This window comes from Micrasema longulum, unplaced genomic scaffold (assembly GCF_059751315.1).
Source record: "Micrasema longulum isolate JH-2025_06_02 unplaced genomic scaffold, ASM5975131v1 h1tg000681l, whole genome shotgun sequence".
NCBI classification, from domain to species: domain Eukaryota; kingdom Metazoa; phylum Arthropoda; class Insecta; order Trichoptera; family Brachycentridae; genus Micrasema; species Micrasema longulum.
In genome coordinates, this window is record NW_028277877.1 from 179,742 (window position 1) to 206,759 (window position 27,018).

General features: G+C 33.6%; 1 protein-coding gene across 1 annotated transcript in view; it reads left to right on the plus strand.

Moving 5' to 3' along the window:
• The window catches only part of LOC148279679 (netrin-3-like), a gene marked incomplete at its 5' end in the record, with an annotated part of 194,019 nt that extends 167,292 nt beyond the window's left edge, over positions 1-26,727 (plus strand). The window contains 3 exons of the mRNA XM_088229577.1: positions 19,788-19,856; positions 22,192-22,396; positions 24,289-26,727. Of these exons, the coding sequence (XP_088085703.1) occupies positions 19,788-19,856; positions 22,192-22,396; positions 24,289-24,469 (455 nt within the window). The remainder of the gene's footprint in view (positions 1-19,787; positions 19,857-22,191; positions 22,397-24,288) is intronic.
• Positions 26,728-27,018: the final 291 nt, after the last annotated feature.

Here is a 27,018-nt window from a genome sequence, read left to right on the forward strand (position 1 = left end):
TACCTTTTGTGTCAAGTCCATCAAATACTTGAAGATGGACATGTCAATAGTATGAATAATCGGCGTGCGTGCATAAGAAGATGTATGAATGTAGAGGAAGCGAGGTCTGTATGCAAAGATAGAGTGATATGGCGTTCTATCTTCTCTGCCTTTCCCTACGGAGACGGAAACGGCGTGATGCTTTGTTTGTTCGTTTGTTTGTTTGTTTGTTTGCTTTTTGATATATCCTATATATTTTTAAAAAATACAATATTTGCAATCAATAATATGTTTTATAATGACGTTCATGATATTAAAATAATATTTTTACTATAAAACGACTTTCAAAATATCTATTGTGAATGGTATAAATGAAATTAAAATATGAATTCAAATTTATAATACTTTCATACTTCAAATTATATTCCATAGACAAATCGGCACCGACTAAAAGGTGACATAATAATCTTCCCTGGAAATGCGTTAGCGGGAAATGCACCGGAAGTCGTTAGCTCCATCGTTTTCTATGGTATAACGCATTCAGCTTGCTTTGGTCTTCTTGCAACCGGATATAGAATTATGGCGGCACCTACCGGCAATGAATAGACTCGGAATTCTATGGTATCTAACTAAATGTGTATCCTCCAAATTAATATTTATGCTACAATAAATAAATCCTTTTGATGTTTTAACCGTATAGAATGCCTGAGCAATGAATTCATTAGGAACATTATGTCGATTCCTCGTTTGATAGGTACAAAGATACTCATAGAACGTATTAACTTATTTGTTTATGCAGTGTTCCCAAGATATTTGTTTGATGCCAGTGTAGTAAACACATATTTTGATGAAATGAACTCTGTAAAAATATTAGTGTTATGAAAATGTGTGTTGTCCTCCAAAATATATCGAAGCCATAATTTATGATAAACGAATTAACTCATTCTTCAGCAATTCCTTTTTTATTCAAGGTGCCATTTGGGTTTACATCTTCATTAAAAAAAAATGTATATCTTCAAAACACAAATATAAGTACCTTTATCGCTAAGCAACCACCTGGCCTAACCGTAACTATTGGTTTTTTCTCAGAGTAATAATGCGTAACCTAGATAGAAGCCCTATCACTATGTTTCATAGAACGCAAGCGATGTTGGTTTGTTGGTTAGCAACCAATTGGTGACCATTTTGTTATATTTGACAACATAAACATAACGGTTCGATCGGATGCTTTTGTAGCTGTGCTTGGCTTTGTTTGTAAATAACTTGGATATTTACGTTTAAATAAATAAAAATAGACTATGGGTGAATTGCAGTATGTTTGGTTGCAGCAGTAGGAGCGTCAAAGGTGTTAAAGGAGACAGTTTTCACAGGTAATTGATTTCGAATATTTTCCCATGCTTTACATTTATTTTTGGCATTTATTGTCCCGACACGTGTATTATGTTACTTAAAAACTTTCTTTTATCAACACTTCAGGTACTATTTTTTCTCAATTTGGGAGATAAATTTGTAAATTAAAGTATGTTTTATTATTTACGGGTAATGTGTTGGGGCCGCACTAGACATCCATATAAAGTTTAAGTTTTTATCGAGTAGAGGTTGATTAAAATTTTACTCGAAAATAGCAATGTTAACTTTAAAATCGCATCTAAAATGACGTGTCCAAATTTCAGGCCGCTACGACTCGCCATTTCGGAGATGTGACGGACAAACAAACAAACTCAACATAGGACTTTGGTTCCAAGGAGTTGGGATTTTTGTCTCAACAAATGTAACATAAGTATATTGTGAATAAAATGTATTTTTATAGGCGAATTATAGAAAAATAAATTGGAATAACCCTGCAGTAATAAATACACAGGTACATATTAAAAAAATATTTACAATGCAAATTAATATCCATTTGCCAATTCTCGACCTGAATACGGCCCATTGTTTTGCTGTGAACTGTAGCTAACTTAATACCCAATAGTCATAGCATGATTTTCCTACGCTTGGGCTCCTCTATAGCTTGGCGCATTATTACTCTGATGGTTTTTCCTATAATTATAATCATCGTACACGCTGAGCATGATAATTTCAATCACATACTACGAATACGGATAAAAACATATTGAATGGAATAAGCTAAATTGATTGTATTTTCACGTGACTTGTTTGGCCTTGACAATTGTAACGTCAGGATTCGTGACGATGTTCTATTTAAATTTAAACGGTCACAAACAAAGTTCAAAATTTATTCTAGTTGTAACGTATTAGGGGTGTGGCCAGTGCAATAAATCGTTTTCGCGGGAATTTGAATTTATAAGTACAAAAAAGTATTTTTTTTACTCAGCAGTATTTCATAGACCCTTATTATTTAAAAAATTGGAAAATAAATGTGTTATTTCTCTATTATTATGAGTACTTACTTAAGAGTACTTTGAAATGGTGAACTAAATAAAAAATATCACACCCTTGTTCTATTTACCGACAATTCCTTTGAATGCCTTTGCATTTGATACATTTAACCATTCAAAATTAATAGATACATTAAATGACATCGGAATCAGAGGAAACCTTTTAAAACTTTTCAAAAATTATTTAACTAATAAAAAAATATGTGTCAAAGTATTATATGAAAAAAGTGAAATAGAACACGTTTCTTCGGGGGTGCCACAAGGATCAATGTTGGGCCCTACCTTGTAGGCCTCCTTGGCGGCCTCCGTGGTGTAGTGGTCAAGACGCTTGACTCACGCACGGGAGGTTCCGGGTTCGATTCCCGGTGAGAACACAAAAATTAAAATGTGATTTTTCTCAAGCCTGGGTGCTCTGTGATGTAATTCACCACTGTAATTAGGCCTCCTGGCCTGTTGTGGTGCAAAAAAAAAAAAATGTAAAATGTAAATGTATATAATATATGTTACAGTCATGTATAAACTATTTAATAATGTCAAACACTATGAATACGCCGATGATACTGCTTAAGTATGAATAATCAAAGCAATTGGTCGTAGGTAGTCAGAAAAGTTGATGCATGCCACGGATTGGGGAACCTTACTGGATGTCAAAAATAAAATATAAAAAATAACGAATATTTAAAAAAAAAAGTATTTATAGATGACAACCATGAAGTTTCGCATAAATAAATTGTCTATGTTTTTATGAATGTATGTATGTGTATGCGCATAAATGTGTGTACGTGTGTGTGTATGCGCATAAATGTGTGTACGTGTGTGTGTATGTACATGTGTATATACATATGTGTATATATATATAAATAAATGTGTGTGTATATGTGTATGTATATGTATCAAAATGTGTGAACGAATAAGTTTATATTTTGTTTGTCTGTGCTCTATATTAATTTGTTAACTATTATAATATATTAAAATGTAATTGCCTAGCTTGGAACGGGGTATGCACCCTTGTTAGCTGGGCAAAGTGAATATGGAATTGTATTTTGATAAAGAGTGTGAATAAATAAATAAATAAATAAAATTTATAAGAACCTGATGATGAGTGGTATGAATGCAACTCAGCAGGACTTTAATTTAAGACTATTTTGTAAATATTTTTGATTTTTTATATTTTTTTACATTGTTTTATTGTATAACTGGACCACTAGTCTACTTAATCTTCAAACAACAAAACAAACAAAACAATTGTCCGATTTTTTGTTTTTGTTTTTAAAAAATAAAACAAACGAAATTAACTTAAATCAGTGTTTGATTTGACAAACAATATGACACTTAACCTTCTTGTAAGAATGCTAAGACTCTATAACAAAAAAGAAAAAAAAGTTAAGATTGACATTTATCATTATAGAGCAAATAATAATTTAAAAAAATATTACTGTGTTTCTTAAATCAAATGTCTAATCTTTATTTTTGTGTTTATAAATTAATTTTAGTTTATTTCATTACTTCTTATATGCTCTTATTTTCTCTTTTCTTTTCTTTAAAAAAAATCTTTGACTCAATTTTATTTCTTTAACTCAATCTTTATCTTATTAATATTCAAAGCATTAACTTTGTGGTCCAACATTTTAATATTATGTTAATAAAATTTGTATAAAACCACTCACCGACTTATCTGTCAGGGTTAACCCTCGGTGGTGGCGTAGTGAAGCATGTGTCTAACCTGCATGTAGATTTTATATTTTTGCAAATCTACTATGGTGAAGGTGTGTAGTGGTATTTGCATGTTGGTGTAGTGTTGTTGTCCTGACGAAGAGACGGGTTACGTCTCGAAACCGGTGGACAGATAAGTCGGTGAGTGGTTTTATACAAATTTTATTAACATAATATCAATCTTTATCTTTCACTTAATCTTTATTTATTACTTAAATTAATTTAATTAAGCTACACACGTATTTTATATAATTTATGAAATATGGTGGAGTTCTATAATATAGGATATGTATAAAGAATATTAGTAATGCTTACTTACAAATTGTATGTATTTTATGTATCCTCGTTGAACTTCCAAATAAAATAAAATAAATAAAAAAATTGAATATTAAAATTAAAAGAATTAGAATCCTTGACGAGCGTTTTTGACGCGATGATTACTTAAAAGTAAGTAATTAAAAACACAACCTAAAGGTTAAAATCCTGAAAAGGGAAGTTAAATGAAGATATCAGCCTCGTAGTTTAGTGGTTGGCGCATTCACCTACCATTCTTTAGGTCCCGAGTTCTATCCCTGGCAGATTAAATTATTAATCAAATATTTATTTAAATGGTAGTTAAACACTGCAATATATCACTATACTCTCCATATAACTGAAATTATCTGGATATGCTGCTATTGGCCTACCAACGCCGTGCACTATGCACCACTGAATGCGGAAATGGAAAAAATGAATCGGGTTGTGGTCCCGTGGGTAGTGTTGCAGACTCACGGATCAGAGGTCCGAGGTTCAAACCCAACTTAACAATAATATATGTTTGAATTATTTTTTGAGTATAAAAGAAAAATAATTTTCAATTATGAAAACGTAAATTTACAAACATTTTCATTTCTTGTAAATGTAATCATTTTTAAGGGATGATGGTCCTAATGAATAAATTCATTCTTATCAAGTATTATCAATAGTCCTACAAGAGGGAAGCGACAGAAACATGTCCCTTAATTAATTTGTGTAATTATTATTCTGTCAACTTACTCGCGATAATTTTCTGCCAAGAAACTAGTTAAGCCGTGACATCCCGCGAAAGAAAATTTGCATATCTTCACGGCCAACTTACCCCATCGTCATTCTCTGACAGCCATTTTATCTTAAGACGAGAGTCGCAATCTGCGCACAAATTCGAAGTTAAGATTCCTTTTTATCATTAATAGTCAAATTTATTGAAATCGTTTTTATGTTTCTAAAATTGCATTATGCCCTTTGCAGTTGTTATCAAATTTGGTTATCAAGCTTCCACATGATATTTGCTATCAAATTGTTTTATACTCAATTTCGAAAATAGGGTCTAGAATTCCAACCGTCCACGCGCTTTATGCCTGCCCTATCTCTTATCTGTTGACCTCTGGCAGGAAAGTCTGAGGCTTCGAAGACAGCGAGGAAAGCAGCTACCTGCTGGAGTCCCTCTTCACAACTTGGAAGTGTGAGAAACGTGACTTGCTGGTCCCATGTCCCATATAGAATTCAGTCACCGGAAAAGCTGTTTTTCTCAGTCTTAAAATTGAGTGGTATATCACCATCGTCGTAGACGGACGGTTGCCACAGAACCGGTCATCAGTTAAAGTGTATCATAATTGGAAACAGGAAACTACACAGAATCCCAAACATCTATGCGCTCTGTACCTGCAAAACGTGTTTAGATATTTTCCGTACAGCGTCCTTAAGGTAATTTCCACAAAATCAGCGGTATATAAGTTATCTACAACCATGATTATTTATTTATTTATACATTTACATTGTTTGTATTTTTTTTTTATACAGAATAATGTTCCCTCACTGGGGTGTCCCGTGCTGAGGGAAACATTTTACAAAATGTGAAACATGCCTCAAATTAGTTGTTTAACAATGTTAACATAATAATCATTTAAAAAAAACGTAATTAACCTAATTATCATAAACATAATAAACAATATAACATAAAATAATAATAAAAAACATTGAACCAATTTATATAGACCAAATTTCATAAGCAGTACACACATTTTACCTGTTTGGCTTGATCCACTCATCGATCCGTACGCAACTCACCTTCACTATCCATTTCTTAATAGCAATTTTATATTTTTAGTACTTACTAATTGTCCTTATGGATAATGGAAGTAGATTGTACACTTTAACCGAGTAGTAGGCCAATCCTCTTTGACCGAAGGTTGTCTTAATTTTTAATTTTTTGCAACATCAGAGTGGAGTATCTAGTAACTTTTGTATTTGTAGAAAGAGTTATGGAAGGTAGAGAATAATATTTGTGTGCGTATAGTAACAGAGCTTTTACATAAAGTTGTTTTTTAGATTTTACATTAAGATTTTCGAATATACCGAGGCAGCTAGTTCTGATTGGGACTCTTAAGATAATTTTTATTAATGCTTTTTGTGCAATTATTATTTGTTTGATCAGTGTGTCATTTGCACATCCCCATCCAATTATTCCATATTTCAAAACTAACTTACTGCATAATATACTTTTACAAGTTCTTTTAGGCTAATTATATTTCTTATAGTTTTAAAAAAATAAATTTGCTGTTTCAATTTATTTTTAATATGATCAATTTGATTAGTCCATCTTAAATTCACATCTATATAAATTCTCAAATATTTCATTGAATCTACTCTGTCCAACGATTTACAAATACATTTAATATTTGGAATTTAGTTATTGTAATTACTGCTGAGAATAGTTAAAGAAAGATTTAAATTGTATGTAGTTTTATTATTAATTTTAAATGTTATGTATTTTACACTTATTTGTTTATAAATTTGTATAAACCGCTTTAAGTGGTTTATACAAATTTATAAACAAATAAGTGTAAAATGTCATACCACAAAGTGAAAAATGTTTTTGATAACAATAATATGTTATGTATTTTGTTTTCGAGTGATTTTCGAGTGATTTTCGAGTGATTTTCGAGTGTTAGATAATTTGAGTCTAACCATTTTTTTACTCAGTTCAAGTCGTTTTCAGCCTTTTCAAATACAATATCCCATGAGCTTCCTTGAGATAGTAGCACAGTATTATCAGCGAAGCTAATTATAGAGCCTTTCATAGATAAATTGCAAAGATCATTTATATATATAAGAAACAAAATTGGTCCAAGTATGCTTCCTTGAGAATTATAAAAAAGCATTGCATCGCAACGTATACAGTTACAGCTTAGACAGTGTTTTTACAATTTAGGATAGTTTTTTCAAAGCACGATATTTGCCCCACATGGCATTTTGGTGTTTTTTTATTTAAAGCCAGCACTGAGACGCATCGGCTACCTGAAAAATACTCACCGAAACACGCTAAAACCGGGTTGAAAAATATCAATGTCTTACCTTTTTTATGAAATGTATATTTTATCCTGTATATTAATCCCTTTTTTCAATCTAATGAAATGTAAAAGATTTTATGTTATATATTTAGATAGATATTATGTCTAAATTAAAAATTAGATTACCTTCAGGATTAGTTGCAAGGTGTGTACCTGACATGCATGATGTCACCTCACGTGACAAGTTCTTGTGACTTATTACGGTTGCGATATCTCCAAGATATTTTTTATTTATTTAACTTTTTGTACATAATGTTATTTGTACATTGGCGGGCTTGCCAAATGGCAGTTTCTTCCAACGAACCAATAAAATAATAATATTTTGAATTTTTGTAGACAAGGACTGGATTTAACTCCCTGGAGAGCTGCACCCGCATAAATAAAGGTTTCAGCTCTTTAACTTTACAAACACCAACAGATGAAAGAATTAAAGGAATATAGATGCTCAAATATGGGCAGAATGGTGAATGTTACACAGTGTGTAAAGTGGCCACTTAAACCAGCCAACGACATGTCATAAGCCCTGTTCATCCCTAGACTTCTATATTACCTTCTCTTAAATGTTCTTTATCTCTGTTGTAATATGTTAATAAAATAATAGTTTTATTTTTATAATTCAAGTTACAGAATATATTCAATAGAAAATAAAGATTAAAAAGCTAAAGATATATAAAAATATAAATAAACGTATTTGTTTACAAATTATCTTAAATCAAAACTATTACTCAATGGGGAAAAGGAAAAAAGAGGAAAAAATAAAGGAGGAGAGATTAAGGAAGAGAAAGGAGATGTTTCTTCAGACGTGATTCAAACAGAGATAATGTAGTAACATCTTTGATGGTGGATGGGAGATGATTCCACAGTCGAGCCGCATGGACACTATATGAGTTAGAGAAGAAAGAGGAATTGTGGGTGGGTAGAGTGCCTTGAGAATTAGAACGAAGAGGTAAACTACGAACTGATAAGCGTTGAAATTTCACTTCTTTTTTTTTTACGTGGAGGTATATAGGAGCGTTAGGACTATGAAGTACATTGAACAGAAGTGAGAGAGAGTGATAGTCTCCCCGCTGTCTAATTTTGAGCCATTTCAGTTGCCTACGATAATCATAAATGTAGTCATATTTCCTAAGACCAAAAATGCACCTTATGCATGTATTTTGAAGTCGTTTAAGTTTGTCGAGTCGCTCACAGCTTAAATCAGTCATGGAAACATCAGCGTAATATAGAATGGGTAATAGTAATGCTTGTACAAGAGATATTCAGACTTCTACATTGCTTAGAGGAACATCTTCAAGAGTGTCTCGTTATCACATAGGCGGCTGATTAACTGATGGATTTTTAAGAGCTTAAAGCGGTGAAAATATCTCATAAAACCACCGTGGCTGATAAGGATTTGAGTCAGTTCGTAGCCAGCTTGCTGCGTTTTCCTGAAATCAGCGGCATGAAAAGTTCTTGGGAAAAATATCATAGCTACTTGTCTAGTAGGTTCACTAAGACATGGATCGTTTTCTCGAGGATGGCTTCTCTAGCGTTTTCATATGTTTATCTAATAGATGTACCCCTTACGTAAGGGCCGGTTGCATCGACAAAAGTTAAGTTAAAGTCAGGGCTAAAGTAAAATAAAAGTTACTTTCATGTCAAAATGCGTTACATCAAAAAAGTTAACTAAATATTAACAAAAAAGTTACTTTTATTTGACCGGCCGCCAGGGGACCGTTTAAAGTTAAGTTTAAAGTTAAATGCGATCTGCCATTTGTCAAAAAAGCGTCGTGAGTGTTGAAATCTATTGATCGATATGTGAAAAGTTGCACAAAATGTCCATTTTATCTGATTTTTCGTCTTCCGATGACGAATTTATCATCGAGTATATTCTAAACCGAAAAGAAAAACTGTTCAAACCACGAACGGACCATTTTTTGTGGGAAGAGTCAGACTTTATTGCAAGATTTCGAATGTCAAAAAAGTGAAGAACTAATAATTATTTGAATTTTTAATTGTTAATTATTTTTCAAAACACAGGACTTTATCATCAGAGCAGCGTGGTGTAAAATAAATCCAAATCATCACTGTATTGAAATGCTGTTTATTTACTTTCAAATAGAGCTAGATTGAGCTCAGCCAACTCTTTCTGGACATTTAAGGCTGCCATAGTTGCCCGAAAAATGACATTTTTTTGCTCTATTTCTAGAGTAAAAAGTTCCTCATTTTGTTTTAGCTTTTGCTCTTTTAATTTTTTATATAGTTCAAAAATGACGATGTCCCTTTTGTTCTTTTCTTCTCCGAATGCGCAGCGTGGCTTCGCCCTTTCGCACACACTGAAAATTGGAACGAAATTTAAACGTTTGTGCCCAAAGACGCGTCGCGGGGCATGTGTATTGTGTATTGCTACATGTAAATAAACATGTACGTGCTTGCGCAAAAATCCCAACAATTTTTAGAGTGAAACTTGATCCTTTACAGTGGCAACATTCTTAACTTTAACTTAACTAAAATAATGTTGATGCAACGGAATTTTTCAGTTACCAGATTTTGAGCCTTAACTAAGTTTAAATATTTAACTTTAAACTAAATTTATACCAACGTTGATGCAACCGGCCCTAAGACAGGTTTCTTAACTCGAAGGTTTTACAAAAGACATCAAAATGAGTGATTGTTAAGTAAAGGAGGAACGGGGAGCAACTTGTGAGAAGGTCTCCTGTCGGTACAATATAATAATATTATTTCCCGAGCTCGGGGAGTCTGACCAACTTCTGTATAATACAGAGGGTGACTACGGGAGCGGAAGTAATACAATATTGTTTAATTGTTTGCTCAGAAAACATGGACATTCATTTCCGACTTGCTAACTCCCTGAATTAATAATTAAAAAAAGGCCTGCATTTACTCACCATAAACGTTTTTACGTCTTCTTTTTAAAAAAAGTTTTTTTATTGCATTTTTGGGCGGCAAATGTTTTTTACAACGTCATGTTGTTCAAATAAAAAAAAACAGAATAATCAGCGTGCACATAAGTACAGCCTCCGTAGTGTAGTGGTCAAGACGCTTGACTCACATACGGAAGGTTCCGGGTTCAATTCCCGGTGAGAACATAAAAAAATAAATGTGATTTTGCTCAAGCCTGGGTGTTCTATGATGTAATCCACCACTGTGATTGGGCCTCATGGCCTGTTGTGGTGCAAAAATAAATAAATAAACATATGAGAAGATGTATAGACATTGACAAAGCGAGATCTGTATGCAAAGACAGAGTCGTATGGCGTTCCATCCTTTTTGCCTTGCCCTACGGGAAACAGCGTGATAGTTTGTTAGTTTTTTTTCCTTTTAAATAGTGTTGATTATTATTTTAGTTTCGTTAAACGTTGTTACTACTTTTTTGTTAAAACTTGAATATTTTAAAAGCATTATATTCGTGTGTTTTATTTATTTGAGCTTATTTTGTATTTTGTTCGCCTCGTCGTGAAATGGTCAGCGCGTTTGCCTGTCACATAAGAGGTGTCGGGTTCAATTTCCGGAATGGTTGACGTGAAATAATTATTTTTAAAGGTGTTTTAACCCTAGAATATTTCATAGTTCCTGGACTTTCTCCGGAAGCGTTAGACTGATAATCTTACCTTCATTTAACGAAAATTATCAAAATACATCGCGGTTGGTTTTCCAATCCAATGCCCTATGCACCATTAGGTTCGGATAGGGAAATTGTGATATTTTATAAAATACGTACGTCAAATGTTTTAATATAAAAAAAACAATAATTTAATGAAATATTCCAAAATGTAAATAATCATCATCATCATTTCCTTGCCGCACCTAATGATGCATAGAACACTGCATTAGTACACCAATCGCAGAGTATATTGATCATTTTTGTTACATGAAGGCAAAAGGGTCAGTCTTACGCTTCATGTACCAGTCCAGGGACTAAGAAATATTTTAGTGTAATAACACACATTTAAATGAATATTTCATATCAGCCATGTCGGGAATCGAACCCGAGACCTCTTGCAAAGTAAGCAAACGCACTGCCCATTACACCACAAGGCCGACAATGAAAACAATAAATCATTTAAATATACGTACCAATATGTATAGAGGCAAATTCAGAATTATACTGACGTATTTATCTTATTAAAACCCCGTCTCTGTTGAAATATATATAAATCTTCGTATGCAGAGAGGGAAATTGAAAAAAATAAATGTTTTTATGTAGCTTAAATAAAGTTTGTAGTGTATTTTTTTTCAAATAAGGGTAAAATTTCGTCTAGAAGGTGTTCACCTCATTTCGACCATTATTTTGACGGCTTTCTTTGAAAAAAATACCCGATCTTATGTAAATCCTCCAATTCTCCGTCCCATAAAGCCTCATCCCCAGCCTTACGGGTGATTTCTCAAGCGGTGTGGAGGTCCTCCGCCTCCTCTTCCTATACGGAATCAATCCTCCAGGATTTAGTCCCTAATACCGACCGGGATAGTTTGTACACTTCAGGCACACTCTTGCCGCTCCACTTGTTGAAAAGGATACATTTTAGAAACTTTCTGAAAGGATAGATTTCCTCAACCATAGTTTTGTCAAATCAGCGATCTGAAACAGCCTTTCGATACAAAGTATACTATATTAGAAAACCGAGTGATTTTTTAGAACTTTTTCAGTCAAACCAAATAAATAACGTAGAAAAATACATAAGAAAATTATAAATCACTTTGGACATGCAGAGCGAATGGACATCATAAAAACGGCAAAAAATATTTACGATTTAAAGCTAGGGTTTCCTAGGACAGCGGTGCCCGTATCTTAACGGCCGTAGTGAACGGTGATGCGGTGGACAGCCGTCGTAGTGGTGACTAGAGAGTGGTTTTATTTTTTAACGGTGTTATCAACACCATTTTTATAGGAAACCACTCTCTAGTCACCGTTACGACGGCTGTCAACCGCGTTAATGTTCACTACGGCCGTTAAAATACGGGCACCGCTGTCTTAGGAAATCCGAGCTTAAGAGAAAGATATGGCATAACAAAACCCAACAAATACTTGAAGATGGACTTATCAAAAATCGGAATAATCAGCGTGCGTTTTTGAAAACATGTATGATCGTAAAGTAAGCGAAGTATTTATTAAAAAACAAGAGTTATGTGGAATTTTAGCCTCTCCTTCTACTACTACGGGGATAGAGCGTGATTATTAGTTAGTTTATTTACTTTACAGATTTAAAATTATTTTAATTTTCATCAGAAAACTTAATTCTAAACCGTGCACGACCGTGTTAAAAACAACTATTTCAATATGACAGTTCACTGGCGGGTTTATTTCTACAGAGCATTATCTCTTAAAGCTTTTTTTTTTTAAATACCGACTGATCATGATTTACTGTTTTTTAAGAATATAAATAATATGAAACAAAACAAACAAACATAACGCCGTTTCCCCGTAAGGGTAGGCAGAGAAATACGAACGCCACATCACTCTATCTTTGCATACAGATCTCGTTTCCTCTACATTCATACATCTTCTCATGCACGCGCGCCAATTATTCTGACTTTTGACAAGTTAAACAAGTGGTGTTAATTACATGTTTTTGTGGCTTTTAAATGCTGAGACAATCGGGTAGGTTCCGTCTTAATTTTATTCTCTATGGATTTTCGAGCCATCCCTGATCTAACGCACCATTTAAAAAAAAAAGTTTTACCAGGGTTCATGATACAAAATTTGTACTCAATATATTTGTATTTAGTATAACACATTTTACATAAATATTTATATTTTATGATATTTCGTACATATATTTTAAAGTATACAAATTTGAAAACAGAAAATTAGAGACTAAATTACGTAATTATAGTATAAATCATTAAAATATTTATTCTTAAATTAAATCTATATGTGTAAAATACCAAAAAGGAAATTAATTATGTAACCTGAATTTACAAATTAATTAATCAGCTTTTGCTACTGTTCGTTTAATTGCGATTTGGTCACGAGGAAGAACGACAATATCCGACATGAACCATCCATATAATTAATATACTTAATGAGAAAGGTGCAATGAAAGCCGTAAAGTTAAATTAAATTTAAATCGCGGTTTATGAAATAAAATTTTAAAAAAAATAACATTCTAATTTTGACCAACAGTGTTTTTTTAAATAAGAGCGAACCCGACATGAAGACCATCGGCCTGTAAAACGGTTTTTGGGTATGCTAAGGGAGTGCTTTTAAATGATATTATAGATATTCAACAAATTGGAAGAGATAAAAAATATGTATTTATTTATAACAAGGAAGAGAAGTATGGTAGAAACAGGTGCAGAAAAAAACTTGTGAGAAGAATTATAATAAATATGCATTATTTTCTCTAAGATCCACTTAAATATGCGAATGAATTTTCTCAAAATTATTTTTTAATGTTTAAGATCATAATATCACCCAATTTTTACCCAGACGTATGTACCTACTATCAAAGCTACCGAAGAAGCGACCCGGTTCTCAGATTTAATTGCAAAGCCATCACTGTTTTAAAGTCATCCTTATAAATTACGCTGCAAATCCCCTAGGTCATATAAATATAAAAGAGGAACTTGGCGGAGATGAACATTTAAATTCGTTCCGCACATCCCTTCTGTAAATGGCGCTTTTCTTTCCAAAACCAATTTTCCGGAAGAATAATTTCTACACACTACTAGATCAAAGCGATCGTGCGTATGCCAATGTGAACCATTACACGCGAAGACATTTCTTCGCTCGACTCTTAAATACAAATTATTTTCAAAGACATGACTTTCACAAAAATCTACACACATATATTTATATCCATGTACACGCTCAATTTCATTCAAGATATATTTTTCGTTCGAAAGTTGACTTCGTGACTTGTGACTTGTGACATCTCCCTAAACTGGATATCAAACACCGCGTCTACTTGATCAGAAATAAAATTGATTAAAATTTTCTAGATGTGGGAAGTGGAAATATGAAAATATCAAAGCTGGCGGCGATAAATAATTACAATGTACTATATAATCATTTATTGGTTTAATAATTTTTCTAAATTATAATATTACTTAAACGATAATTTTATTTTCTTTGAAAAAAAATATAAATCATGAATATTACGGAATCAGTATGAAAAAATGTAAGGAGACGTGTTGTGTTATTATTATTATTATGGATAACTTATACAGCACCATTTTCGTAATAAAATACCTCAAGGGCGCTTTACATAGTGATTCTATTGTTAAATTAATTTAATTGAAGCTTTTAAATTTGTAATTTATTTAAAACAATTTATTTTGTTGTCACATGCTACGGATTTATTCAAATGATTTAGAGAACAAGTGGGTTTTAAGTTTTTTCCGAAACATCACTTCACTTTCACAGCCTCGCACCTCTGCTGGGAGAGCATTCCATGCCATAGGGCCTGCGACCGCAAATGCGCGTTCACTAAATTTAGTGCGCTGTTTGCGTAGAGGTATAATAACTTTTCCTCTCGCCGTAGACGTAGCTGATCTAAGCGTGAGACGCCTGTCAGCTAGTTCATCTGGAATGCATAGTTCCCTTAGATATTCCGGAGCAGAGTTGTGCAGTGACTTATACATAAGCCAACAGAGTTTGTATTCGACCCTCTGTGGAAAACGTAGCCAGTGTAGTTCCCGAAGTAGTGGAGTGATATGACTGAACTTAGAGATTCCTAAAATAAGTCTCGCTGCGGCATTCAATACAGATTGTAGGCGAGTCATTTTGTTCATTGGTAGACCTGCATAGATACCATTACAATAATCGACTCTAGACACTACAAACGCATTTATTAATTGACGGGCGGCATCAACCGGCAAATTTTTGCGTATGCATTTAATTTGTCTCAGCTTGTAGAAGCATGAACTTATCGTTCTACTTATTTGAGCGTCAAGAGAAAGGTCAGAATTGAGTAAAACTTCCAGTAGTTTAACGGTGGGTAAAGCGGTACTCCCTACATTGGGTAGAGCCGTATCCTGGATCAAATTCTGTCGTCTGGCTGAAGCCACCCACAGTTATTCAGTTTTTGATGGGTTTAATGTTAGTCTGTTTTCAGCCATCCAGTTTCCTATTTTCTTGATGCATCCATCAATTAAATTGACAAGCACACTTCTCTCGCCTGGTTTGCAATAAAAATAAATCTGCGTATCATCTGCATAGCAGTGAGACCACAATCCACATTCTTTGATATTGTTCTCTATATCTTTAGTGTAAAGGAGATAGAGGAGTGGTCCGAGTACTGACCCTTGAGGCACTCCTGTAGACACCTTAAAGTTGGGTGAGCTATTACCCTGGAACATAAATGCATATTCTCTTTTATTAAGATATAAACTGAACCACATATGTGCCTGATCGCGGATACCATAAGTTTTCTCCAGACGTTGAAGCAAAATATTATGGTCTACAGTATCAAATGCAGCACCCATGCCCAGAAGAGCCATCAACACCAGATTACCAGAGTTCAACGCCGTTATAATGTCAGACAGTACTCTTATCACTCCCGTCTCCGTGGAATGAAAACGTCGATATGCCGATTGCCTTACCGAAAATAAAGAATTCCGCTCGATATAGTTAACAAGCCTATGAGAAAGTATTTTTTCTAGTATTTTTGATACGATGGGAAGATTTGAAATAGGGGTATTGGATAGCGTCGCGGACTCGCCAATCGAACACGGATATTTGCGACTAAAATAAAATGGGGCCCAAAATCTCAGTATTTGGGGCAACCATAAAATGCAAATTAAAAAAAAATATTCACTTGTTCAGCACAAAAAAAAATTAAACCATTATTTTTGTCAAATGTAATTTTATTTCTTGTAAACGTCTCTTTAACCAATTATGTGGGTCCTATTCTCGCTAAAGTATTTGAGCAACAAACGCCTATTGACTGAAATTATTTACCGGAATAAAGAAATATCGCATACTACGAATATCAATAAAAATATATTACATGGATTTAGAAATATTAATTGTATTTTCGAAATTAATATGGATATTGTGGAGAAATGTTTTCATACATAAATGTAAAAAAGAAATTTCATAAAAACGTGACGTTCTGGCCTTGGTTGTGGTGATGTCAAGATTCGTGATGATGTTCTAAACAAATTTCAATGGCCAGGAACAAATAAACATGAGTCGTGACGTATTAGGGGCGTGGCCAATGGAATGGCCGTTTTTGTGGGAATTCAAAATTACAAAGTAAAAAATATTTTTTATGCTATTACGTAATAATTACCAAAAAAATATTTTTATTGTTATATAAATATTTAAAAAAAAATATATCCCTATTATTATAATGTCTTTTTGTCACTTTAATTCAAAGGTTTTATCCTGTAAAAATATTTTTTAAATCAGATTAAACATACGATACAATTACCCATAAATTCAATGTGTTTATAATAATCGACTAATTGCTGAATATATTATGTAAAGGATGAAAAAATATAACTGCCTGTACTTTTGTAATAACCTTTATAAATTGAACGTCGGTTACCCTGTTCTGCGCATTCGCCTTAGGGGTCGCATTTCAACTGTTTGCTACGGGCATATAAATATTGAAAAATAATTTAGATATCAATCGACTCATTCATCATTCTTGAGAGAGAAAAAATCAAAAGATATTGAAAATAAATAAGGAATCTTCGACTGTGTACCTGTTAAACAAACGAGAGTTTTTCTCCGGCCATGTTTGATTATGGAACGATAAATGTATTGATCGAAATCCAAGTACGAGTGAATATTTAAAAAATAATACTCCAGGGTAGCTATTCTGAATCTTCTTGCGGAGGTAGGGAGATTTCTGCCGTATATAACGTGGGGATTTTTATTTTTTGTATGCGACTACACTTAGCTTCATATATGACCAAACTGATGATTAAACATCAAATTACGTCAAATAAATACGAACTCGTGAAACCAAACATAATACCTACCTACTCGTATTATAATCTCACAAGGAAGAAGTGCACACACATATACCCATTAAATCTCCGCGGTCCGTCTCCACTCCACCCCACGCCCACGCAGTTCCGTGCCCTTGTCTATCCGTATTCTAAAAACGAACTTTCAAACAGCCCGAAGTCGGAACCGTTATAACAGAACACCAAAAACTAAAAGGTGTTTCCACAACGGAATAGCAAATCAAACTGAAATGTCATAACCAGTTGTAACCTTTAAGACATTAAAAAAAAAACAGTAAAACTACACTGTTTAAAAAAAAATGTGAGCCTACACCGTTTTCAAATTTTACTGGGTGTTATTTTTTACGTTTTTGATCCATCCATCCATATGCCATACAATATCATAAAATTTTTCATACAGTAATGAGGCACTTAATCATCTCATTTAAATGCCGGCGCTGCCGTTAGATCCTTTTTGATAATAATTCATAATTCGCACCTCATAAACACATCAAATCATCACATCACATGAATGATGAATACCATATTTTCAAAAAGGTTTTATATTATGATAACACATTGACGAAGTAATATAAGAGGAATGCCAAGTTTTTACTGAGTAACTGTAATTTTTAAAAATCGTTTCATTTTTTATTTTAACTAAGTTTTATGTGCATGAGTAGTTTAATTTTCTTAAGTCAGCCGTTCCATAAAAATAAATGTTATTGTTTACTGTTTTTTTTACGAAAAAGCAGCTTAATTTCTTTTGAAACTGTATCAGCTATTTTGAAAGAATGGCTGTTTAAAAGAAACCTATCTCTAACTAATAACCCAGTCCTCAGCTCGTTTAGTAGAAAGAACGAAATAAATCTAAAATTCTATGTCGTTACTTTTTTTCTTTTATCGTAGCTTTATTTTAAAAAAAATAGTAGGTTTTTTATTTTTATTGCACCTGTACATAAAAAAATTCATTGTATTTTATTGTAACTAGATAAATGCGCAAATAAATCATTAATAAATAAATAAATTTCTATTTGTTACTTACTCTTTGCTTCGGACGAAGAAAGGGGAGATGGAGTTATCGTACCGCGTAACGCAAACGGGGCACAAAATTTTCAAAACATTTTAATAAAAAGGCTTATCTATTTATTTGAATATCTGTATTTTAGTAATGTGCATTTGATATAATATGTACTTTAGAAATATTTCATTCTAATTTGCCGTGTCCTACAGAATTACAAAGCTGGCTCTCCAGAACAGGTATCTTTTTGTTTACATGCGATTGGAAAGCCTCATTTTTTGTTATTGTTGTAAAATAACATTTCAAATAAATTAATCAATATGCCTCCTATACACTGGACGTATTATATGGCAAATATTACGTTCCCTACGTATGCGTGTGTTTGCTCGTGTCCTAAAAAATAATTCGATATTCTTTGATCTTGTCAAAACCATAACCGCTGGGGGCGCTGATGTCAGATCATAGACAATGGAATATGCCCATTATAGAGGAAACGAAGCTTTGTTTTATTAGTTACGGCTCCCAAGAGGCGCGGAAATGTGATTTCTATTTGTTAAGGTTTTCCAATAATTTTTCTTTGGATTTTTTGTTTATGTTAAGAATATAATCTGAGGAATTTTTCTACAGCGTTGAGTTTGTATTCGATAAATATATTATAATATAAATAAAAATAACAAACTTTACTTTTAAAAAAAACACTTATTGCTTATTTATCTACCAACCGATTTCTAAGCTACAACGTGCTCCTTTATCCTATATTTCATCGCCAGACCACGAAACTTTAAACCGTGACCACGAAACCGTGACCACGAAACTTTAAACCGGGCCAAACCGTGAAACTTCAGAGGAACATTCCTCATGGTAAGCTCAAAAAAAAATCCTAATAAAATTTTTCCAAAAAAGTCATTTAAAAAAAAATGTTCTCAAAATGGAGTAAATCTTTGATTTCTCGGACTAGCATCCCTTCCGCAAACCCCTACCTCACCCCGACAAAAAAAATAAAAACGCCATGCGATAAAAACGTATTTGACCAACGAAGCGATACGCACCAGACGCAACAAGGGAAGCGGCTGGGTAGAAGAGGGGTAGGGGTTTGTGGAGGACCGGCTTGTCCAAGAAATTAAGGATTCACTACATTTTGAGATTACATTTTTTTTACTAAAAAGACTTTTTGGAAAAATTTTAGTAGGATTTTTTTTAAATCTTACCTTGGGAAACGTTCCTCTGAAGTTTCGCGATCTAGCCCTGAAAAATTGTACATATATATTCATCGTGATTAACAGTAGTATGTGAACCTATGTTAACAGACAATTGTATCGCGTAGTAAAAGATGTCGTATTCAGAATTCTGACCAATTTCTTGTTTAACTACGAACACTAACTTTAATGTAATAATATATCTTTACAGATCAATGCGGAAAGTGTCCAGGTGGAGCAAAAAGACTGAATCTAAAAAAGTTTTGCAACAACGATTACGGTGAGTGGAATCCAACTTTTTTCTTGAAATTCAACTGACAGAGTCCCTGTGCCTTGTAAACGCCTAGACTTCCATATTCCATCTCAAAAATGTTTTCCCTCTATTGCTTTTCGAGTATGCCTAAATGTTTATAGACAGGCTGGATTTCCCCCCTACAGTTATTTAGATCTAAATTTGTTGCTACAGAGGGGGAAAACATTTTTGAGAAGGGAATATTAGTTTGTCAATGGGTGCTCAGACATTAGTGTTGATTAATATAAAAATAAGATTTATTAAAAGTTATTTGACTATCTGAATAGAGAATATTTATTTTATTTTATTTATTTACTTAAGTTAGTTAATATTACATTGTATATTAACTAATATATTTACAATTATAACAAATACTTATTAAATATTTCTTACATAACTACATTATTACAATAAACATAACATTTTTTTTTTAAATCCGTAAGTTTTCTTTCATTCTTCATACTTTCAGGCATCTCATCATACATTTGATATTATTGAAATCGGTTATTTATTTACTAAACACTTTTTGTACATTTTATATACATATATAAGGGCAGGCATATTGCCTTAATGCAATTTCTTCATGCCTAGCCAAACAGTTCAGTTTGAGAAAATATATAGTTGGTATATGGACATATTCCATGTTTATTAATATATTTACACTTTTAATAGAAACAAAATTTGACTTAATATTTTGGTACATAAATTATAATAATAATTTATATTTAAGTACATAAAGTAATAACATTTATTTTGTTTTTTGCTAAAAAATTCGAAATATTACCTTTTTTTAGAAATTGAATATAAAAATGTGATAAAGATTAGAGCATTTAATTGTACGACGAAATTTCTCTAAAACGTATGAATGTATATGTATGTTTCTTTTTTTATCGTTTTACTTATCAGTTTCCATTCTTTTAATATTAATTATATATATGTACGCGTATGTATTTACATTTGTGTATGAGTATATGCTCATGCGTATATGAAAATATATATATATGCATGTTCATGTGTGTATATGTATGTATGTGTATGTATGTGTATGTATTTTTTCATTGTTTTATATTTACTTACTATTTCTTCTTCTCTTCCTTCCCTATTTTCCCATCCCACTTCCTTTCACCCCTAGCGAACTGTGCGTTTTGTTTTTTTTATATTTTTGTTCCTGAAACCCGTAATTGGTCTTGTCATTTGTTGTTATTATTTATGTATTGTTTATAACTATGACTGTTGTTTTCAAAAATAATTAAAAAAATAAAAAATAAAATGAGCTACTTTGAATGGCGTCACATGCTCTTCTAAATCAACCAATGATAGAGTGTTGTAATAAAACTCCGGTTTCCGGGAATCCAACCCACCATCAGGACAACTCACCGAAGAGAAGGACTATGAAATATTCAAGTGTAAAAACACATTTTTAAATAAATATTTCATGTCAGCCATGTCGGGAATCGAACCTGAGACCTCTTGCATGGAGAAAAACGAGCTAACCACTAGACCGCGAGACAAACCTATATAATACTTAAATAGGTGCGATGGTTTTCACGGTCACTGAAATCAATATGTTTCTTTTTTGGGTGATACCGTGTGTGTTTGATTTGTTCCAACGTTTAAGGGATTGACGAACACAAAAAAGCGTGTAAACTTGGGCATCCTGACAAATCTGCAATAGCGGAACACTTTATAGACACCGGACATTTTTTCGCATTTGAACTGAAAATTTTGCATAAACCCTGTAATTACAGTCCACGAATAATAAAAGAGGCAATTGAAATACTCAGACACCCAAATAACGTAAACAAATACGACGGGCTTAAATTAAACTCAACATGGTTCCCAGCACTACATACTACAAAAATGTGCCTACTGCAGACTGTGACACGGTACAAATTACTAGTACTTAAACACACACTTTTTTTATATAAAACACTCAGTTTATCCTGAAGATGGCTTCTGCAATGGTATTTGAAACGTTGGAACAAATCCAACACACATGGTATCACCCAAAAAAGAAACATACTATCAAAAATACTTTTAAAAATTTAAAGTGAAAAATACTGTTCACATTTCATTACTTACTTACAAGGATAATATACCTGCATGCTGTCGCTGGTTTCCTTTTAGAATTTATTATTATTCAAGTTGAATATGTCACTCGCATTAGCTCCGATAAAGTGCAATATTTATGCAAGTGAATTATTTATGCATAATTTTTTTGCTGCATTAATGTTAACGACAGCGCAGCAAAGTTATTTGGCGCGACGGGTACGTGTAAAGGGTACACGAAAATTTAAATATTTGGTTATTGTTTATTTTCCAGCAATAATGGGGAAGATCGGCCACATAAAGAACGGCCCTGGCGAGGCCACCGCGTCGAAGAAGGGAGGCGCGTGGGCGCGCGCCACCATGGCCGTGCAGGTCGTGTACCGACGGGGTCCCGGCTCCGCCCTGCGCCGGGGGCCCGTCGCCCTGCACGTCAACAGGGAGGACCTGGCGTGCGACTGCCCGAGGATGAAAGAGAACAAGTAAGCATGACTCCCTACTGCAAACCGGCAGGATCATGTGATCCTCCAGTCCGAGTAGAACCACATCCTTGAAATAGAGAAGATTCAAAGGCGATTCTTTCGCTACTTATATTGACATCAACTTTGCTATTTTACACTTAATATTTTCACTGTGTAAAATCACAAAAAAAAATGTAATCTGCTGACAGGTTTCAGAACATGACTGTTCCCCTCGGAGTAATCATTCGCCACCGCTTAAAGAGAAGCCCTTTCGCTGTATTGCATTCAAAACAAAAGCGTTACAAATTGTTGGTTTGCTTTTCGGTTTAATGACAAACGCGTAACGGGCGATTTCGGTTTGCGCTTACAATTCTCGACCTGGGTATTTACATCTCGTTATATTACTGTAAACTGTAGCTAACTTTTTGGTATTATTAAATCATAAAATGGTTTTTGTCCTTATAGGTGACTAAGCGGATGGCGTAAAAAAATACAGTAAAAACTCTGAGGTTTAAAGTATTTTTATGTCTGTACTTTAGTGTCAGTCGTTTTGTGTGTGGTGAGCTCTAAATAAATAAATTATTTATTTATTACTCATGTTATTTATATAAAAAATCATTAAGTCCAATATTACTAGTGTTGTAGATAAATCTAGTAAGATGCTTTGATTTATACTTCGAAACACTAGATATTTCAATAATACTACTGCAATTCGCACATTACGATACACTAGTCCGCAGCATACTAGAATACTGTTCTATAATACGGGACCCTTTTCAATCAAACCACATCCTTGAAATAGAGAAGGTACAAAAGCGATTTTTGCCATACTTATATCTTTAAAAAATAACGATTATCCGTTTTTGTATCTATCATCATTTCTAGCAGAGATGCTGGATTACAAAACCCCCGAATCTCGCCTCCAAATTTTTCTTGGGATACATTTCTATAAGCTGATTTCTGGAAGTGTATTTTATCCAAATATACTGAAAGAGATCAGTTTGTATGTTCCCAATAATTATACTAGAGTGAGATCTCGTGTAATGTTTTACGCACCCCGAAGCCGTACAAACGCGAGTCTTGCAAACTTGTTGAATACGGCTTCTGCAGATAATATGGATCTGTTTTTCTGGACGCATCGGCAGTTTAGTATCTATCTTTTTTCTATTCATTAACTTATAACTGCATTGTGTGATAGGTTAAACAGCCAGTTAAGAAATGCAGATTACAATTGTCAAATAAAAAAATAAAAAATAATGAATGAATGTAATCAGTTAACCATTCTTGAATACGCCTCCGTTATATGGTCTCCTTCATATGTTACTCATATAAATCGCATCGAATCAGTTATAAGAAAAATTGCGTTCAAACTAGGAATCACACTCTTGTGATCACTATAACTATACCGACATGGAACTTTTCCTGAATATATCCAGTCTCTCACAACGTCGATTTAATGCAGATTTAATTAGCATGTTTAAGATACTTGATAGTTTTTTTAATGTCCCGACTATTCTCCAACAAATATCTCTTAATGTTCCTTCACGTAGACTCAGAAATAATGACATTTTGTTCCTCGGTCACCATAAGACTAATTATGGTTTCCATGCGCCTCTACCCAGAATGATTAGATTTGTAAATGAAAATCAAGATCTAAATTATTTTGATTGTAAATTGAGTTTTTTTACATTTGTGCCTATTTAGGCTGAAGAAATATTCCCAATAAATTGACTGTATTTTTGTAGAATCAAGCTAGATTCCATAATGCCTGTCTCATGTATTAACTTGTCTTTGCTTTTTTTTGTTGCATTCCTTCTATTATTTGTAACTCTATTATTATTGTTTTTCGTCATATAATTAGTTTAAATTAGACACTGTCCGTAATTTTGTTAAATAAATTTGATATCTTTCAGGTTGTATCTTATTCTGGGTATAGAGGATGAAGGGGAGGGTTACGGGGACAGGGGCGGGGAGGGAGAGCTCATGCTGGGGCCGGAGACTATCGTCATCGAGTGGAAGGAGGAGTGGCGTAGGCGTATGCGCCGGCTGCAGCGGAGGGCGAACAAGTGCAAATACAGCCAGGCCTACTCGTAGGTCACGCCTCCAACCCCGAGCCCGTCGCGCAGCCTGCCACAAGACACAAGACACAAGACGCCACCCAGCGATGGGACGTTGAGGAGAGATTTTTCAAAACGTCTTATTACCTGATCAAGTCAACACGGATTCACCCGGAAAAATACCTTAATCTCGTATAAGCAATGACGATAAAGCTATTGTACGAATAAATCTAATACGCCTTCAACAATGTTTTGAGATGTCTAAAAGTTTGTCTGCCTTATTTATATTTTTTGCCAATGTCAAATTTCTACCGCATCGCAATGTTTTACCTTTTGGTTAAAAACTTATTCTTCTTCTTCCTTGCTATAGACCTATGTGATCTGTTTTCCAGAGGGCTAATCCTCCTGTGAGGAGGATTCCCAGCTGCCCTTCCATTTTTTGGGAGGTTTTCGAGATTATTAGTGACCGGCCAAAGTTTCGGTTTCAGTTTCAGCCAGTTTCGGCCAGTAAAAAAAGTTTTGGCTCTGGTTTTGGTTTCGGCCAAAAATTGGCCGAAACGTCGGCTCAGTTGAAGCGTGCTGTCGGAATGTGATGGCTAACGTTCGGCAGTACTCGGGTGCATCTTATGGCTTGTGACTCGGCCGCGTGACCTGTGGCATGGTACCTTTATTTTTTTTTGGTTTTCGGCCGGTGGGTGTTGTTCGTTATCTTTTATTTCATTGTGTATTTTATTTAACACGTATTTATGAACTCGTAAGGTTTAACTTTGAACTTGATGTGACTTTTAACTTATTTAAATGAGTTTCAATTTCGCTTTTAGTTTCGGCCGAAAATAGAACATATGCCATAATTTGGTGCCATAAATGACGGTCACTACTGATTATGTATTGCAATATGAAGCAGTCGGGTGGTGTCCATGTTTTGGACATGATCATACCAGTCCCTATTTCGCTGTCTACTCCATCTAGCGATGTCCTCAGCCACACATATCTCTCTTATTCTAGTAGTCCTCGCGCGATCTCAAGTTGTGCCTGCTATCATCCTCAATGTATTCATCTCAGTAGGCTTCAATACTTATTTGGATCAGATCCTGATTCCTGAAAGAGTGGTATAAAAACCAGACCATTATAAGCATAACTGGCTATATTTCAATAACGTCCAAATCCCCCTTAAGGTACTTCATGAAAATGCACATTAATATTCAATTTTATACTTCTTGTACCAGTTAAATTCAACAGTGTTTTTGAGTATGTCCAAATGTTTATAGACAGACTGGATCCTCTCTAGGGAGTTATTAAGATCTAAACGTGTTGCAACAGAAGGAAAACATTTTTGAATAATATATAAGTCAAAACATTTACAGGGCTTATGACCTATCATCGGGTGGCCAATTTAACAATTTAACATCTACATTTTCTACATACGGCTTTTTGAAAAATCGCTCCTTAACTATTACAAAAATACTCTAGTGACTCAATTAATCTCATCTTCCACGATTCTCCCTTAAACTGATAATCTTATTACAAATGTCTAACCTAAGATTAATTACTTAACGGTTTTTTAAAACTGTAATAGATTTACTAAAATCTTAAAATAATATTTGGAATCTACAATCTCAATAAAAATGCAATCAAGAAAACATCACGCGACATACAGCACATTATTTTGAACACATTATCATGTGATCTACTTTGATACTGTCAGCATTTCTTACAGTTAACGTGTTATTCATAATATGAATCCGATACCTCAATAACTTTCACCCACTGCCTCATCCGGGCAAATGACAACCTTAAATCTAATAGACAAAAATACACAACATTAAATATTATAAACCAAAAAAAATCGGTACCTTTAGCTTTGAATCTTTGCCAACGAGTCAAATTGTGTTTATTGATGTATTTTTGCATAACGGCGAACAAATTGATAATCATTACATAACTAAACTAATTTATTTTTTTGCCATTGTTTTTCAACAGTTTTAATATGTTTTTTTAATATATTCCTAGTGCGCGCATTTAATTAAATTAAAATTACGTGCATGCAGTCTTATCTGCAAAAGGTGTTTGTAACTGTTTTAATTGTTTTGTATAAAAATTTAATTACAGTGACTCGTAAACATCTCAAAACTAGCGAAGCCCTAGAAGAAGAAAAACTAAAAATATTATTAATATCGTCATTTCACTTACAAAACCCTGACATTAGCTGTCATTTTTCAAAAATACATACGGCTGAACTCAATTATCTGAGCAGGTCAAGGTGTAGTTAGTTAGATGGAGAATCACTTAAATAAATTAAAGAATAACGAGACGGCCTCGTCAGTTTCTCTTCCGTCAGCCTGCAGAGCCAAATGTGGTCATGTCACTGAAAGAAATATTTTATAATTTATGTTACTTTTGGAAAAATCACTTTGTTGGCAAGATTGGCGAAATACTAACTAAATGAATCATAAACTAATACAAAGTGAATAATAAATAATAAACTAAATAAATACTGTTGACTATTGATCACAACATTATTATCAACAAACTTCACTAAAATAATTTTGTTTCGGATTGGAAAATCGACAGCGGATGGAAAGATGT